At 42.4% G+C, this 19,781-nt stretch overlaps 1 protein-coding gene across 1 annotated transcript in view; it reads right to left on the reverse strand.

Annotated features, from left to right (window-relative positions):
- Positions 1 to 19,781, reverse strand: part of STK32C (serine/threonine kinase 32C) — a 196,246-nt gene that overhangs the window by 61,510 nt on the left and 114,955 nt on the right. Inside the window, exon 2 of the mRNA XM_063131600.1 lies at positions 14,361 to 14,416. Within this exon, the coding sequence (XP_062987670.1) occupies positions 14,361 to 14,416 (56 nt within the window). The remainder of the gene's footprint in view (positions 1 to 14,360; positions 14,417 to 19,781) is intronic.

A 19,781-nucleotide genomic window follows, 5' to 3' on the forward strand; every position in this document is an offset into this window, starting at 1 on the left:
GATATCACTTTAAGAACAGAAGTTTCAGTTGGGAGATCTATGCTGTGGTTCATTATTTAATCAACTGAGCAGACGCTGCTGTCTGCCAGCTGAGAAAAGGAAAACAATGTGATGAAGCGAAATACGGTTTACTGATTTTGGTATGTATGTAAGGTCTTAATTTTGTGTTGACTTCCTGGAATGTTAAAGAAGTATAATGGTGGGCAATGGCACAGACCTTTGCCTGTTTAGGAAAAATATAGCTAATTAGCTTTTTGTATACTGTATAGATATAATACCGGAAGATGGTCTCACCTTGAAAAACTTAATAAAGAGAGATTGCGTGAGCTTTCCACTGCCTGTTGGCGAGTACTAAGACCGACGTTTTTGAAGAAGATAATTCAAAACAAGGAATAACATGAACCTTGTTGACTAAATTTGGTCTTAATATACTGTTGATGTGATTAGATGAAAGTGTTTGATGTCTATGGGTCGGATTTTCATGCAATGACTGTTTAAATCTGGTTTGAAATGATTGTTAAGTACAATTGAATGCTATTGATATGTAATGAAATGCTACACTGATGTGATAGTTGATTGTTGTAGACTTGTATTAGTATTGGATTGTAAATAGTTATTCTAGTATAAATAAGTGTGTATAATTTTTGAATGACGATTTAATTCATAGGGTTTATTTTGTTTCTACGGTGGTCGCCTTTTAGGTTCCTTTTGTTCACATTCCTGGTGTAGACCATGCATCGGGAACCTCTGGCCCATGGCCCTGTCCAGGGTGCTGGTTGTACCCGGGTTTATGTCCATGTGCTGCAATGGTTGCACCTCATTGTCCAGAAGACCCCTTGATGCTTAGACTAGTTCCTGCTTCTTGATCTAGTGGCCACTCAAAGCAAAGAGTCTGCCTAGCAAACAATCTCGGATCAGAGGTGGACATCATGGAAGCAGCAGTCATACATGCCCTCTGTAGCAAAGCAGGGCTTACTGGGGGAACCAGCATGGAGAGAGATATTTTACAAGTCCTGAGTCAGGTCTCATAGCCACAAAGTGTGGTGAAACATGGCCTCATTTAAGTCCAGCAGATATTTGAATCTCACATTAAAAGCTGCAAGGTCACCCACAATGGCAGCATAAGCCCACTTGGACTAGGTGGGATTTACTTTGGAACAAATATGGGTAGGACTGAGCAAGTTTCCCCAACTTGGTGCCTTCCAGATATGTTAAAGCGTGCTGGCTGGGGAAAAATGGGAAACAGTGGTTGCTGCTGACTCCAATGTCAGTGAAGAGGTGAATCCATTCAGGGTTGCAGCCAGAACCAATCAGAACTCTAAAATAGTCATCCAAAGTGCTCCACACCTTCAGAGTTCAAACTGGATAGGACTGAAACCGAGAGTGGATTCACTGCCCCACTGACATCAGAGCCACCAGCATCCGCCAATGAGCATTGTAACTCAACACAGGTGGGGGCACCAGGTTGGGGAAGGCTGGACTAGGCTGTTAAGCCAATAAGCAGAGGGTTATTTAAAACAACAACAACCACCACCAAATCACTCCCTTTGAAACACTGAGGAGCCCCAAAGCACTCTCAGTGCAGAGGCTGTTTTGCTGACGGTTGTACAGTCTATCACGCGTTGGAGCTGAAGTTTCTCTTTACTTTTCCACTGTAAATTATTTAACAACGTTTTATGCTCTATAATTTTATGCTTGCTCTCATTACTACTAAGCTAGACAGCAAATCAATAAGAGCCAAGTCCCGTTTTTCATTTTTCTTTCCCCGCCTTACCCCCTTCTTGCGGTTTTCAGTCTGCTCCGCTGCATATGCCTCTCCAGTTCTGGCCTGAGCTCAGTCCCCCACCCCACTCTCAGGGGAAGTGTTGCATTTTGACCCCCTTTTCTGCTCACAATTTCTCAAAGCACCAACTCAGTGCTAAATTGCTGGCGGAAGCCACAAATCAGCAACCAGAGCATTTTTGTGTTGGGGGGGGGGGATCTTGCCTTTGTGTCAGACAACAGGCCCTAACGTTAAGTACTAGAATGAATGAAATAGGAACATGGGAAGCTGCCTTATACGGGGTCATACCATTGGTCCATCTAGTCCAGTATTGTGGACACTGATTGGCAGTGGCTCTCCAGGCTTTCAGGAAGGGTCTTTTTTCCTAGCCCTACCTGGAGATGCTGGAGATTGAACCAGGGACCTTCTGCAGGCCAGAGACCTTCTACCAGGGACCTTCTACAGACCTTCCTGGCACTGGGAATGTGAGGACAGAATAATATCTCAAGTTGGGGAGCAAGCAATATAACATTCAAGTAATAGAGCATCCAAGCAATACAGCATCCACCGCATAAATATGGAAGCCTGTTGAGCATTCCACCCATGGTAAATGGCAAGTGTGGACTAGGGACAACTGCAACTGGAACTGCAGTGGGGCAGAGGCTTAAAGCCGCTCTTCCCTCAACTTGTGATGGTCCCAACCTGGCTCATTCTCCACCACTGCACAAGCTGCTGCTGCTTCTTTTAATCAACAAAGCAGGGGGCAAATTACATGACAAAGGTCACATCTGCTTTGACCCAGAGTGGTCTCCGTTGCTGCTAAGCTGCTATCCCCAAGGATGTGGCGGTCATCAAGTTTGAGCCTACTGTTCCATTCAAGAAATGCCTGAGAACTCTGGTCCCTCTGTAATAGCCCCACAGCTGTGATAAAAGATGCAGCAACATCTTAGGAACATAGGAAACTGCCTTATACAAGACAGATCCTTGGTTCATCTAGCCCAGTATTATAAGCCTTGACTGGCAGCAGCTCTCCAGAGTTTCAGGCAACAGTCTTTCCAAGCCCTCGCTAGAGAAGCCTGGGATTGAACCTAGGACCATCTGCATATAAATCAGCTACTCTGCCAATTAGCTACATGGAGTGACATCCTTTACATCCAGTCACATGGCCAATGATCCTTCCCATTTGCTGGAGCAAACCAAACATCCATCTTGCCACACATGAAGAGGCGTGTGGGTGTGTGGTGGGATGAACCTAGGGAAGGAACAAGCTGGAAGATGCAGCTGCATTCTCTTTTCACAGCTGTTTTAAGAAAGGACTTGGGAGGATGGTTCACCAGGAAGCGCCCTGACATCCCTATCTACCTCCAAATAGCCTGAAAGCATGGAGGATGCCTAAATTGTAGGCCTCACGAAGGAACAGGCAGATTTCACCCTCCCTCCCAGTCTTCTCTTTCCCCATCACACTGCTTTTAAAAAACAATAGATGGTTAGTCATGGAGCTAAATGGTCCCCAAAGGACAGATAAATAATTTGGCATTTTGTGGCCTCTCTAGCAGATGTTTCAAGGCCAAAAGAGACATTAATTTAAATGTGTTTCTAACTCCTACATCTCCCCTACCCCCCAATTTCTATGCTATAGTAATATGGGGATTGTAAAAAAACCAAAAAAACCCACCTCCTGTGCCCTATGCTAAGGTCCCGATCAAGATTAAGACCCATGTACCGACTCTAGAATAAAAATGAAGAAAGACATAGCTGCTTGACACAGGTTTAAAGTGGCCTGTTTTGGCACTTAGGCCTTTAGATTTAGAACCTTTTACATTATTATTTACCTTGAAAGTGTAGGGCAGGGTTGGGCAGATGGTAGATCTCCAGATGTTTTGGACTTTGACTCTTATCATCCTTGAGTATTGGCTAGGGATGATGGGAGTTGCAGTCCAAAATGTCTCGAGGGCACCTGGTTGCCTACCCCTAGACTAAACCATTTATGACCCAACCCAGTCATTGGACTACCTTTGCCTCCACTTGAGATTATTTTTTCAGGTTATTTGAGACTCCTATTGTAAGTTCTGACTTTTTGCTTTGTTTTATTTTGTTATGATTGCCTGTTGATTCCTTTAAAAAGTTAGTTAAAGAAAATACTACATAGTTAAAGAAAACTATAGAGAAAAGAATTGGGGGAAACACCAGTCACTCTCCATACAAATGTAAGTAGTTTATCTTTAATAAAAAGGCACTTTACAACTAAGATGTGTGGAAAATGTATCATTGGAAGGACAGATCCTTGCAGCAAGCAACAGAATAACAGTAGCACTCTCAGATTAGCAAGAGCACTTTCAAATTTACACCTCTTCCTTGATAGCAGGGGCTTCCAAGATCCTGCCTTCTTAAGTTCATTGGAAAGAGAAACAGATTTAGAGAATATGAGAATGTTGCCAACAGAGATTTGTCTAGCCTAATCTATTTTGGAACCACACATGTCCACATATTAAAACATGAAAAATATGAAACTCGGGTTACTAACGGTATTGCAGATATAAGCCTCAATCAAATATTTACCCTCTATATTCTGCACTCAAACTGAAATAAACTCCACACAGGGTTAGGGAACTCTTGCTGTTGTACAAACAAAAGCTTAAGGAAAATGAAGATTGGAATCACTGGATTCACCATCTACAATTTCCACTATTTACCTCTAATGTTGCTAATTTGGTTTCCCTCACACACACAAGTATTCATAATTAGAAATGTTTTTGATCAGCACATTTAGGAACACAACCAGGTGAAAAATAGATTTGACATCTTAATACTTCATTGCCTTTGTTGAAGACATTAAACATTAAATTTAACATTGATCCCTAATAAATGTTTACACCTAGCAGCACAATCCATGCCCTCTGTTCAGAGATATTTCTAGCTCTGTAGGAGTGAAAGCAACCTCTATAGGCATCTAAATGAGCTCTCCCATCCTCTATGCTGGTTCTCAGACAGGTGTACTATAACACACTTCGTTTGATCGCAGGCCACATTTCAACATATGCAGCAAAGGGACCCTACCATTGAGCAGTGTGGGGCAACCATCTCAGGCAGCAGATGCTGGGAGACAGCAGCAGTGACCTGCCCCCCCCTCCCCACAAAGCCATTTCCTTCTCTTGGAAATGAGAAGCCTGTCCTGAATGTTTTAAACTAGCCTGCTGCCTTCAAATGTGGCGGAGGACACTTTCCCGTTGCCAGTGTTGAAACAAAATTCAAAGGCTAGTCCAGTTGAAGCTGGGCGCCATCTTGTTCTTCACCACAGGCATAAAAAATGTCTCAGACTAGCCCTTAGTGCACTTAGTGCACTCAATGCTAAAGCATTTATGGAAAGGCTAAAGCATTTATGGGCTTTTCCATTTAGGGAGGAAAAAATTTGAGGAACAGTGCAATTTAAGGCATTGTCTACTCAGAAGTAAGTCTCAATGCCTTCAATGGGATTTACTCCCAGGTAAGTGTGTAGGACTGCTGTCTAATGGAAACCTGATAGGCTGAGGTTTATGAACTCATGCATGGTGTGGAGAAAATGGCTAACACAACATGTAATTCATTAATAGAATGACTGTTGTAAGATATGCTGATGGCCACTAACTTCAATGGCTTTAAAAGGAGGACAAGTCTAGGAATGTAAGATTTCCGTTTCAGTTTGTTTTCTATCAGGATTTATCCAGTTCACACCTTCTGGACCAAACGTGGACTTGGGCACAATCTGCAGTCGAAGTCCATACCTTTCCAAGCTTGCAAGGCAGTCGACAGCATACACTTGAAAAATGTGTACATTTGATGTGTACTGTACATTTGGAAAAGTACACATGAAGGTACGCGTGCATTTTCATATGAAAAGGAAAAACAAAGGTTGCAATTTAGATATGGACTTAAGTTGGAATGACCTTAGATAACCCTATCAGTGATGATTAGGCTTGATGGCAATAGATGTAACCTCTGTGTTCAAAGGCAGTATGCCACTGAATGACATTTGCTGGGGAACAGCAGCAGGGAATAGCTATTGCCTTCATGTCCTGTTTATGGGCTTCCTGGAGGCTTCCGGTTCTCCACTGCGGGAAACAGGATTCTGGACTAGATGGATATTTTGTCTGAGCCAGCAGAGCTCATTATGTTCTTAGATGTAGACTCCCATTTGCGATGGAATTACATGCACCATAACAACTAAATGTCACATCCAAGATGTAGAATTACAGTGGCTTACATCCAAAGACCCTGCCACGTTGAATACAAGGCACTTCCATTTGTGCAGTGGGATCTTTGGATCCAAGCCAGCATTTCATAACAATACGAAGGCAACATCTTAAGCTGTAACTTCAATCCCTCTGTAAATCAGCCTTCCATAACCAGATGTGTTGGACTGCAACTCCCATTGACTAATGTGAACGTATTTCATTACATACCTGCTGATGTGATCATATTACACCAGTATTTCTCCATCTACACTGGCCAACCGTCCACTTCCAGGCCCATTCAAAGTGCTAGCTTTAACCTTTAAAGCCTTAAATGCCTTGGGGCCAGGCTACCTGAAGAAAGCCTTCTCCCATATTTACCCACCCAGACATTTAAATCATTTCCTGAGGTCCTCCTCCAGGTGCCTGCACCAAATGGGGTGAGGAGAGTGGCTACAAGAGAGAGGGCCTTTTTAGTGGTGACCCCAACTCCCTTATGGAATTCCCTCCCAGATGTGCTCACCTGGCACCTACATTGTAGTCTTTTCAGCACCAGGTAAAGACCTTTTTATTCTCCCAGCCATTTTAAGACCTGTTTTTATGTGCTTTTAGTACTTTATTCTGCCACTGGTTTTAATGTGGTTTTACATGCTGGCATGGTTTTATTCTTTGCTGCTGATTTTATATTGATTTCATTCTGCCCTGTCTTTATTATTTAATGTTTGTATTTATGTTTTTAATGTATTGTACCCTGCCCACAGAACTTTGCTTACTGGGCAGTTTAAAAGGACGCTAAATAAAACAAAAATAATATAATAATTTTATTTAATAATAAAATAAATCATGCGTGGCCAGCATGGCTATTGACCATGCTGCCTGGGCAGGGCATGATGGGAATTGCAGTCCCAGTACATCTGAAGGGCACCACATTGGGAAAGACTGCTGTATGTGCAAGATCTGTTCCCTTCCATACTTTTGATTATTGTCACTTCAATCTAGTTTTAATTGTCCATGATATTAAGATCCCAGGTAGGGCAGCTTTTGATCCTAAGCCTGCATGAGAAACGTTGACTTCTGTTCCAAATATTCGCTTCCATTCCTGTCACTGATTTTCCAACACTAGGAACAGAGACCTGCAGAACCATCATCAGTTTTATTTCCGCCATGTGTCTGGCTTGGAATACATCATAAAGACAGACCCAGGTGCCCACACAAAAGGCAGCCTCTGCTGCGAGAGAAAGAAAAGGCAGAAAGGTCAAGATATTCATTGTTAAATCTTCACACCATAGCAGCTTATGTATCTGACAAAGGTCTGGTTGCACAAAGCCACTCCTGTGTGGACATGAAAGCAGACGTTTCCTATACTGCATTAAAGCTAAGGTTACTGAAAGAAACTGCAGCATCAGGGACTAACAAGGGGGGAAATCTGCAGCGAACCAATGAAATATATTTAGATTTGCCTGATACCAAAACCCTGAAGGAGCAGTTTCGTAGCTTGGGGGTTCTCCTAGAACTATCTCTGTCCCTTGAGGCTAAGGTGGCCTCAGTGGTATGGCGTGCCTTCTACCAACTTCGGTTGGTGGCTCAGCTACACCCATATCTGGACAGGGATAACCTAGCTTCAGTCATCCATGCCCTGGTAACCTCCAAATTAGATTACTTCAATGCACTCTACGTGGGGCTGCCTTTGAAGACGGTTTGGAAGCTGCAGCTTGAGCAAAATGCAGTGGCCAGATCGATAACAGAGAAAAATAGATAGATTTGCAGCTTTGGCTAGCTGGCATATCTCTTAGAGATGGAGTTAGACTGAAGACACAACTCAGAGATGTCTGTAGCTGAGCCCTGAGAGGCTGGTGTGCCACACAGAGCCTTTCAAGAGTGTCTCAGAATCAAGTGTTGGTGCAGGCATTGGCTGGCTGGAGGTATTGGCTGGCATCAGTTTCATACAGAAAGCTCCATCACACATAGGGAAAACACTCCCTACCCTGGCTTCTCCGTTCCTGGTTTCGTTGCTCAGTTACTTCCTGTTTGAAAACAGGAAGTAAACAATAAGCACAAGGCCCATTCAGTTCAGCATTGTAAGCACGCTATTTCTCCCACACACAGCAGGAGAGAGCAGCAACCAGACTTCTTCTGGTTTTCCTTGTGGAGCAAAGAAGGCCAGAAGTGGTGGAAGGCACACAAGAGGCAGACGCCATCATGTGAGGGAACTCCGAGAAATCCGTGAGCACAATAAAACACTTGTCAGACGGAGCTCAGAGTCACAACTCAAAGATGGCTGTAGCTTAGTCCTGAGAGTCTGGCATGCCACACAGAGCCTTTTAAGAGTGTCTCAGTGTTGGTGCAGGTAGAGGTGGCTGGTGGTGGAGTCACCGGATGTGACCAAGGTGGCACCCTACCCCTGGTCACATGGTACAAGGGCACAGCCTGGCTGGACCATTGAGAGACTTTTGCAGAGAGAGGGGGTGGATTGTTTGAGGCTGTAGGCTGTAGACATTGGCTGGCTGGCATAAGACAGACAGAGGCTGAAGGCAACCCAGATGCATCTGTAGCTTAGCCCTGAGAGGCTGGCTTGCCACCCAGAGTGTTTTAAGAGTATGTCAGAGTTGAGCGGTTGCGCGGGAGGAGAGGAGGTGGAGGCAGATGGCGGTTTTTAAAGTAAGAATCACCAGACATGACCAAGCAATAAGCTGCAATAAGCAATACCCCCGGCCACAAGTGTGCAACCTGGCTGGACTGGCAGGAGACTTGGGCAGAGAGAGAAGGAGGGGAGATTGTTTGAGGCTGGAGGCTTTGGTTTGGCTGCAGTGACTTAGAGAGAGAGACAACAGAGGCTGCACAGATAACCCAGAGACACCTGTTGTAACTTAGCCACATGGTGCTGGCATTAAACGCAGGGCATTAGGAAGAGGGTCTCAGAGTCGCATGTTTGTGCAGGAAGTAGATAGGAGTTCAAAGTCTGGATGTGCAAAGTAGTGCTGACACACAAGCCTTAAGAAGCTAATGTATATAAGTGAGAAGTGTGAATGGGCGAAGTAGTGTCTGCTGCCCACAACACCCACCCTAATGTTAGAGTAGAGAAACTTGTGACAATCATACACAAGTGGGTTTTTTTTAAAATGAAATTTAAAAATAAAAAAGCTGGCCAGCCGGCCGACAGCAAACCCATTAACAGCAGCAGCCGTTGGCAGCAGAGTGAGGATACAGTCAGAAAAGATATTTGAGGGAAGCAGAGAATGTATCACATGCAGTATAACAAAAGCTTCAAAGTGCAGTAAAAGCTACAAAAGTAGTAGTAAATGAAGTTAATTTCAGATACATTGAATGTCTCACTCATTCTTTATTTCAGTGATTTCAACATTGAGGTGTTATATAGAACAGATTTGTCTTAATTGTGTGCTGTAAAATCAGATATGTGACCAAGGCTATGTTCGGGTGGGCACGAGCCACGAATATGTAACACCCTGCTAGACTGTATTGACATCCCTGTGCGATATGAGCTTTACAAGTGAACACAGTTTGTGAGACTAAATACTTTATGAATTTAAGCATTCATTCCAGGGGTGCTCCAAAGTGCCCTCAGGTGAGGGCGGGTGCTCTGCACCTTTTATGGGTCCTCTTGGGGTTACCTGGCAATGGGGATGGGCAGCAGCAACAATGCTCCAATTGCACTGGTTTGCTGGGTCCAGCTGTAAATTACCTCAAACACTATTTGGGTGGAACTTCATTTTAAAAAACACACATTAAGGGCACAATCCTATGCATGGACAGAAAAGAAATCTACAACTGCATGCTGGTTGGGGTATGCTGAGAGTTGTAGGACTTTTTTATTTTGTCTAAATGTGCATAGGATTCCATCCTTAATATCTTAGCTCCATTCCTTTTAATTTCACCTGGCAGAGTCACAGATTAGATGTGGCCATTGCAACCTCAGTTCCAGTAAGACTTTAGAGTATATTCAGCAATTATTACAAGCACCAAAAATAGAATCCCAATAATAGCTGGCAATACATGTTCTAATTACCAACACAGAGATCTGGAAATGACAATTTACAATCAAGTTAGAATAACGGCTGCAGGAGCTGGGTGATATGGCTATAATTGCTGAGTGAGTGTCCTGTGCTAAGTTTGTCTCACCTAGTCATTCGCCCTGTTCAGATGACATATTGAACCACAGATTTAACCCCAGTGAATAAGAAACATTTAACTTTTGTTGATGCAAGGGAGTACCTCAAATATCAGACACTGGGGGAAAAACAGGTTCATGGCAATAATGCACGATTCAGGAAATGTGGACAGTATTAGGAAGCTTTTCTGTCTAAACATGCATACGACTGTGCCCTAAATAAAGAAATATTTAGACTTTTGTGAAACCAAAAGCTGCTTCATGACAACATTTTCCCAGCTACCTTTCTCAATATGATAACTTGTAGCAGTCTGCAAGGACATTATCACGCGGACAAAAAATAGGATATGCATGAGCAGTACATTGTTACAGTCATTGCATAAAACACTTGTTGAGCATATTCCTGTGGTTCCCAAAATGTTCCTTTAGAAAAATGGTCGATGCAGGGAGGGAGAAAAGTAGCTGGGATATCACCCAAACCCCAGGTGACCTGGGAGTGAGTCCATCAATTAATCTTCTGTCTCCTTTCAGGTTTTACATATTCTTCAGTGGTAAATCCAAAAGAAGGATGACCAACTTCATTTGTTTTGCTTCCAAGTATATAGAGGGCGGGGGAGAAAGAGAGAGAGAGAGAGAGATGCATATGCTAGTTCTAACTGGGTTAAGGAATTTGTAAAAGAAGGAAAAACCTGTATGCTGCATTTCTGAAACTATTTTGGAATAAGCCCATTCAGCTAAAATACAAACAGGTTACAGAGATATGCAACAAATATTACTTGAATAGATCATATGCACACTTCCTCACAGTGCATTCCCAGGCTCCCGTGGTATATATATACGAATACCAAAATAACACGGACTAGGCCAACAGTGCAAATCTATCCCACTTTCCAATATTCACACACACAGACACAGATGCCAGAATAACAACATCAGTTTGTACTGTGTGGAAGCAGTTTCCCATCTACTACAAATATGTAGGAACATGCAACCACAGTTGGTTTATATGTACATTTATGTATGTATGTGTAGATTTATTTACTCTTGGCGTCAGGTGTAGGTTTTCAACAAGGCCTTCGGCATTGCAACAAGGCCTCCAGCATTGCAACACATGCCCCTCAGCCGAGAGACACTCACTTCTGTGGTAAAACGGAACCAGAACCAGCCCAAGCTATTTTGCTGCCTGTGGCAAAGGACAAGATGGGGCCCCTCTCCACTCCATGTACAACAGTCAGCTGGACTGGCAGTCGACTCTCACTTAAACACTGGCAAGAGGGTAGCATCTTCAACCACACCACACCAAGCTAGTCTAGGGGTTGCAGGACTGGCTGGTGGCACATACAGATCTGACTTCCAAAAGAAGATCATTCCTGGTGGGCTGAAGTGGTTGGCTCAGGAGCAATGGCTAAGGGGCTGCTCCTCCTCCTCCTTCCTAGCATCTTCCACCTGAAGTGGTTGACTAATGGATGGGCCAGACCTGTACTTGTCCCCATTATCACTCAACAGCCTTGGCCTCCTCTGGACCCAGAACTATGTGTCCTGGTGCCAGCTATATTTATATTACGGTGAGCAAGATCAAAAGATTATTCACAACCCTTTTCGATTGATGAGCTATGTAATAAAGATGGCTTGCGTGGGAGCATTGTCCCTATATTTGGTACACAGTGCCCACTATGGGCTGGATCTAGAATAAATTAGTTGAGCTTAGGTTCCATAGAAACCAATAGTCATGACTTAAACCCCACTGATACCAATGGGAACTAAGTTCAACTAATTTGGGCCTCAGCTGGACCTACGGGTCTAGCGCGATGGAGAGGTGAGGGTCTTGCAATATTTTTATTGCGAGGTCTCCCCCTCTGTTTACATGCAGCGCGCGATGACCTTGGAGGAACAGGATGTCATGCCTGCCGTTGTTGTTTTAAAGAAACAGAAGGAGCGCTCGTGCGCTCAAGGGTAGGGTTATTTTTTAAAAAATAATAATAATTTCCCCACTCCCCCCAGCCCACCCCCAATGGGTGCAGAGCTCCTGAGAAACTCTGCACCCCATGTGCAGGTCCCAGCTCCTCACAAGTAACCGCATGGAGCCGGGACAAACCATGATGCCCACCCACACATTCAGTGGTCTTGGGATCACCCCGAGACCACAGAAGAAGCAGGCTGAAAGGGTAGGGCCATATCCTGGGGAAAGGGAGGGATTATCCGTCCCTGCTCCTGGGGTCCCCTATGCATCATCTGGATTCACAGGGACGATCCCGGGATCGCCCCAGCATATCGCCCGTCTAGCTATGACCTTGGTCCGTATCTAGCCCTATGACTTTAGAACAATTTACGGACTTTTCTTAATATTGGTGCACAAAAATCAACAATACAGCTCACTAGGACTACTTTTGAGACTTCAACTTTATTTAATTATTCAGATGTTTGTATATGTGAATAATTCAATCAATTCTTCTCACAATCAAAGACACGTTATGTGGCCCTACGGTAAGGTCATTCTGGTGTGGTATTGCTCACATTGATAAGGAGGTTCTGCACAGGTTGTACAAGGAGGTACTGATGTCCAGCACAGATGGAGCTTGGATCATTAAAAAATGGGTAGCCAAACACAGTTAGATGTGGAGCTTGATCCATTAAAAAAAAAACCACCCCAAAAACGGGTAGCTAAACCAGTTCAAAATAAAGCTTGGGTTACTCCCATGTCATTTCTTTCCATATTAAATAGATCTCATAAGAAGAGCCCTGCTGGACCAAACCAAAGGCCAATTGAGTCTAGCATCCAGTTTCTTGCAGTTGCCAAGCAGATGGTTATGGGAGTCCTAAAAGCAGGACATGAGGCCAACAGCACGCTCCCACTGTTCTACCCCAGTGACTGATATTTGGAGACATATAGGGTAGATAGTACACATATGTAGAGAAGAAAAAAGCACTGCGCTAAAGTAGAGGATTGATTTAAAACACACTTTAGTCTAGAGTATTTCACACTTTCAGTCACAGGCAAGAATCTGTTGCATTACATTCTCTGAGGTTGAGCAACTCCACTTAAAGTCTAGCTGTTAATCAGTTATGCCTGGGTAAATTCTCTCTCTTTCTCTCTCTCAGGACATATCTTTTTAACTTCCGCTCTCTGTTGTGTGCATGTGTGGCTTCAGTGTCATTCTTTCTCTCCCTCTATATTCTTGTTAAATGAAACTTCTTTGAATGTGTGCTTTCTATATTCCTGTTCACCAGATGTAGGGTGACCATATGAAAAGGAGGACAGGGCTCCTGTATCTTTAACAGTTTCATAGAAAAGGAAATTTCAGCAGGTGTCATTTGTATATATGGAGAACCTGCTGAAATTCCCTCTTCATCACAATAGTTAAAGGTGCAGGAGCTATATTAGAGGGACCAGATTTAAAAGAGGGCAGGGCACCTGCAGCTTTAACTGTTGTGATGAAGAGGAAATTTCACCAGGTTCCCCATATATACAAATGCCACCTGCTGAAATTCCCTTTTCAATACAAGTGTTAAAGATACAGGAGCCCTGTCCTCCTTTTCATATGGTCACCCTACCAGTTGAAAAAAAAAAACATTGTTAGCATACCATCGATATTGATGCCTAAGAGTTAGGTGCACATTTTGACACAAGCTCCAACTCCCAGACTGCATTTTATTAGCTCCTCTATGGGGCGCTGAATTAAAAGATTATGCAGATCATAATGGAAATAGCAACTCGTACATATCAGCCCTAACCCATTCTGTGAGTCACTGAACAAATTGCATGTTGCGACTCAGCTGATTCCATGACATTTTAGCACTTTTACCTTAATCTTCTTGATTATTTTTGGATTAGGGGAGGGAAAGGGACTTTTTGGTTTCAAAGATATTAATCAGGGCCTAAGGCGAGATATGAGCTTGTCAAAATTAAAATTAAAATCATCAGCTGTGGCCCACGTCACTTTTTCTAAATAAAGTCTTCAAAAAAACACCACCTGTTTGGATTTTGATCCAAAATTTTAATCCAAAGATTCAGGAGCATCAGGCAGATGACAGCAATGTCAAAACCAAGCCCATGAAATGAGCTCTGAACATAAAGCATCTAAATGTTTTCATGAAATTTGGTGAGATCCTAGCCATGTTTACTCAAAGGTAAATTGCATTATAAGGTCAAATTAGAAAAAAACTACAACCAAGTTCTAACAAAATCAAGATCATCTCATTGTCTTCATTGTTGTGCGCTACATACACACACAACCCCAGTCCCAATCAAGAAGTTTTCTCTTACCTTGCCAAAGCTGCCTTTGCCAATTGCTCGAAGTATCTGGAAATGGTCAAAATTCACTGCAAAGAAAAAGAAAAGGTGTTCATGATTTCTTCTTAGTTTTCTATCAACATATTTAACAGACGTATGGCACTGATAATAACACCAGACTGTGATGGAACAGAGCATTGGACTTGTAATGCAGAAATCTGGGTTCAAATCATAAACCTCCTACTCTGGCAATGTATTTTTAAATTGACTCAGTTGCTTTATGTCTAATGTGGCCATTCTCCTATATGCAATTAACTATTACATGAGGGGGAGAATTGGCTACACTTGTAGGTGGCACCATCCATGCATTGGAGGGGTACATCTGTAGACCGGAGCTTGTTATTATATACACACAGATTCTCCAGGAGATTTAGAACTCTACACAAGCAGGGTTCTTCATCACGGGGAGACTCCATACACCCAAGACATTTTACTCCCTGAGGCAGAGCACCCAATGGTGTCCCAACCCACCCAAATCAAGGTAAACAGTACCCAGAGTTAGCTGAATTATTTTGGTACATGTGTCAGACAATGCCATGAGCATCTCTCTCTCCACATGGCAATAGAAATACAAGAACAACAAGGTAAATATTAACTATTTGCTGCCCATTTATGACCACTCAAAATTTGCTGCCTGAGGCAACTGCCTCACTCTGCCTCATTGTAGCGTAAGCCCTGCTATACACATAGCAGCCATAGCCAATGATTGTAATTATCTTGTAAACTCAGTTACGTGTAACCAACAAAAGTGGCATGGAATTCTGAAAACCTGGTGGAAGGTACACCAGACCCCTGTTGACCATCCTGAAATCACCATCCTGGGACTCTTATTCTAGTATTGTTAAAGCCACATGAACAAAGCCTTGAGTTAAGGCAAAACTGGATGTGTCATTCAACTGGGGGCTGTTGCCGGAAAGGCAAGACTGGGTCGAGTTCTCCACCTCATGAATTTCCCTCTCCCTGCTCCACATCATTGGCTGCTGGTAGTAGAGGTGAAGAAACATAGTTAAGTCAGCCTAAACATTACAGAGAGAAGGTGGAGAACTCATTTTCAGCACCAGACTGCATGCTGAACTTTGCCTCTCCATAAAATATAGATATGGGTTTGCTTCAGGATAATTTGTTCACATTTTTTGCCTATATGTTCAGGACCAGTGGCACAGTGCCATAGATTGCCCCCTTCCTGGACCCAACCTGTTCCCCCCCACACACACACCTGGTGCTGCAGCTGCCCTGCCAGACCCAGATCCACTGGGGGCTCCATGCAGCCCCACTGCCAATGCTAGCCATCTGCTCATCTGCCCTTACTCGGATGTTTACCTAATGAGCAGCGGGAGGGTGATGGAAGGAATGGGACTTAAGCCAAAACTTGGCTCCAAACCATGGCGTAGACCCCCCAAAATGCAATGCCTGAATGTAATGGTGAACATGCATGTAGAACAATCCAAAGAACCCACGGACCTTATGTTGCATCTGAGTGCAGGTTTGCAACTACATTTTCAAAATGAACCCGGCAATTATGAGGTCTAGAAGTGCACTATTTTCATTTAGTGAAATCATAACAAGTTCAGGGTACTAATGAGAACCCACTAGCACAGGAGAGTTTTGTGCCCTCTATTGCCCAATGACTTTTGGAAACTATAGTAACTTGCTGAATTGCAATGGTGAATAGTGGCAAAGTATGTCAGAGGTTCACATAACGCTTCATAAAAATAATGAACTGAACTCAAGAAATAATTAGTAGAATTACTCAGTTTGACAGAAGAAACTGCCCTGAGGACATCGGTCAAAAAGTGAGGTTTTTTTTATTTTAAGAACAAAAATAAAATCTGTGTTATGTGGACAAAGATTATAAATGTGTGTGTGTGTGTGTGTGTGTATATATATATATATATATATATAACTAATATACATTAACAGAGTCTTGCTATTTACTGTTTTACTCTGTGCAGCACCATGTACATTGATGGTGCTATATAAATAAATATTATTAATAATAATAATAATAATAATAATAATAATAACAACATGCAGGTAATTCCTGACAATAAATTACATTTTAACATAAAAGAAATACAGAAGGGATTATTATTGTTGTTCTTATTAACAACAGCAACAACAACATATTTATTTAATTATATCCTGCCTTTTCCCCAATACTGTGACTCAAGGCGGCTTTACAAAGTAAAAACATATACAATTAAAACATATAAACAGAAATATACAAAAGTTGAAAATATAATTAAACTCGCTATAATATTAAAACATTTAAAATACAACTGACTAATCATCATCATCATCATCATCATCATCATCATACGTATAAACAGAGATCCAGGCTATTCCTCAAAGGCCTGCTTGGGGGGGAAATATTCTGCTTGCCTCCGGAAACATAGCAAGTGGGGAACCAGTCTAGCCTCCCTGGGAATAAAGTTCCAGTGCCTTGGAGCAGCCACATTCCCACCAGGTCCGCCTGTGATGATGGTGGGACTGGGAGAAGGGCCTCTCCTGAAGATCTCAGGGCATGGGCAGGCTCATAAGGGAGAATACGGGCTTTCAGATAACCTAGACCGCCACATAGGGCTTCATAGCGCATAACCAGCACTCTGAATTGTGCCTGGAAACAGACTGGAAGCCAGTGGAGCTGTTGTAACAGGGGGTTGTATGCTCCCTGTAACCAGCTCCAGTCAATAGTCTTTGAACCAACTGAAATTTCCAAACACTCTTCAAAGGCAGCCCCACATAGAGCACGTTATAGTAATCCAACCGAGATGTAACTAAGGCGTGTGTCAGCGTGGCCAGGTCTGACATCTCTAGGCATGGGCACAGCTGGCGCACTAGCGTTAACTATGCAAATACACTCCTGGCCATTGCTGAAACCTGGGCATCCAGGTTCAGGGCTGAATCCAAAAGTACACCCAAGCTGTGAACCTGTGTCTTCAGGGGGAGTGTAACCCCATCCAGCACAAGCTGAATCCCTATTCCCTGATTAGCCTTTCACCTGACCAAGAGCACCTCTGTCTTGTCTGGATTAAGCTTCAATTTGTTTGCCCTCATACAGTCCATTACTGCCAACAGACACCGGTTTAGCACAACTTCCTTGGAATTGGGTGGAAAGGAGAAGTAGAGTTTGGTGTCATCAGTGTACTGGCTAGATGGACCAATGGTCTGACTCAGTATAAGGCAGCTTCCTATTTTCTTATCCAATGAAAACAATAAATAGAGGTGTATATCACCTTCAAACTTTATCATTAAAAAATTAATGAAAATTGATGATTTCCTAATAGATTGATTTTCATCTATTTGATTTTCATGAACCAGAATATAATACTTACTTTTAAGCATTATAATTGCATCCCAAATCCTTTTAACCAATCTGATAGAGGCAGAGCTATAGACATTTTAGCTGTCATTGATAAATTTGTGATCATCTCAACATCAACTTTATCGACACATGCTTCCAGATAATTTAATAATACTCCTAATGGTTCATCTGGAATATTATATAACCCATAATCTGTTCAAAATAACACAATACTAACTACCAAAAGCTTTTGATTTTATCACATTTCTCAAAATACAAGCATATAATCTGAGATTTTCCACACCTCCAGAAATTGTCCTGAGATTAATTATAAACCATCTGTAATTTATATGGTGTAAAATACCATGGATGCGCTGATATAGAACTTTTCTTTGAAATTTACTGCAATAAATACTTTACCTATATTCTCTCTTAACCAACACCACATTTGTTTCTGTGATGATTATACCCAGATCCTTTCCCCATTTGTTTTTATAATTCATAGATCCCTTACTTCGCACTTCACTATGAATTTTACATACTTTTTCAATTAACCCCCTTTTTACTGACCTATAAAGCAGTTCCCCAGTACTGCTGCATCTTTCAGTGTTCCATATTTTCTAATTAATGCAACAATGGTATGTCTTTTTTGAAAGCACGTATACAGCTTCGGAACAAATGAGTTCATCTTATCCCTCATAAACTCAAAAGATAAAATCTCATTATTTTCCAAAAAAACCCCACCTTTCAGCATGTGAAATCCACAAGCCTCCTAAGGGGCCGTGGTTCAGTCATAGAACACCTGCTTTGCATGCAGAAGTTTCCAGATTCAATCCCTGGCATCTCCAAGTAGTGCAGGAAAAACTGCATCAAACCCTGGGGAGCTGCTGTGTCATCATACTGGGCTAGATGGACCAATGGTCTGACTGAAAACTCCATCACACCTTGGAAGTAACGCTGGCTACTGTTGCTTCTCCGTGGAGACTCAGTTACTTCTTGTTTTCAAACAGGAAGTAAACAGGGTGCACGAGGGCCATTCAGTCCCTCATTGTGAACATGCTGCTTCTCCCACACACAGCAGGAGAGAGCAGCAACTTTGGTTTAAAAAATATTTCGGCGTTTTTCTGATTTTTCTTGCGGCGCAAGGAAGACCAGAAGGGGCAGAAGGCACGAGAGAGGCAGACAACGTCATGTGAGCTACCTTGAAAGAATCCATGAGTGCCCAGTAACGTCCATGCAATAAAACGCTCATTGGATGGAGCTTTCAGTATAAGGCAGCTTGCTATATTCAATCAATCAATCCAAGTTATTTGGAGGAGGAGGACTCGTCAGCTTGATAGTCTTTTAGCATTCAAGAAAAGCTATCAGGACTGATCTCTTCTGGCAGGCCTATCCAGTGGAATTTTAGGATGCTTTTAGCATGCTTTTAGGATGTTTTTTAACAGTGTATGTGATGTTTTTAATCAGTATTTTATGTATTTTATGCTTGTTTTTGTTCCCTGCCTTGATCCAATCTGAGAGGCGGGTAAGAAATATATTATTATTATCCCCCAATGTAATTTCCAAAAATTCTCAAACTGTAAAATTTGGAAACCATGCATACTACTCCGTACTTCATGTAAGAAGAGTACATATAATAAATTATTATACTGATTTCCAACTTTTCAAAGGCTGGTCTTTTGTTTGTTTGTGAGGAATGCATAAGAGTCTTTGTGAATATGCAGCAGCCCACATAGCGTTACTTCCGCTAGGAAGAAATCAGCATTTGAAGAACAGGCCAGTGGCATCTGTTCATTTGATTTATGGCTCCTAGCTAATTCCAGAGCCATAATGGAAAATAATGGAGGGAGGCAAGTGTGTTTATACATCATTTTAATTATATTTAACGTGGACAGGATCTGCAGACAAAGCAACCGGAAAATTATTACTACTAGGATAATGGCCATCCATGATCTTTAAAAAGTAATCATAGTATAAGACGCTATATAATTTAGCTAGATACAAAAAAATCTGCGTCAACTAAATATAAACATTTTTGCTTTTAGAATACTGGTTTAAATCTTAAGTGAAATCAATAAAAGAATTCCACT

Source organism: Elgaria multicarinata, chromosome 8 (assembly GCF_023053635.1).
Source record: "Elgaria multicarinata webbii isolate HBS135686 ecotype San Diego chromosome 8, rElgMul1.1.pri, whole genome shotgun sequence".
Classification (NCBI taxonomy): domain Eukaryota; kingdom Metazoa; phylum Chordata; class Lepidosauria; order Squamata; family Anguidae; genus Elgaria; species Elgaria multicarinata.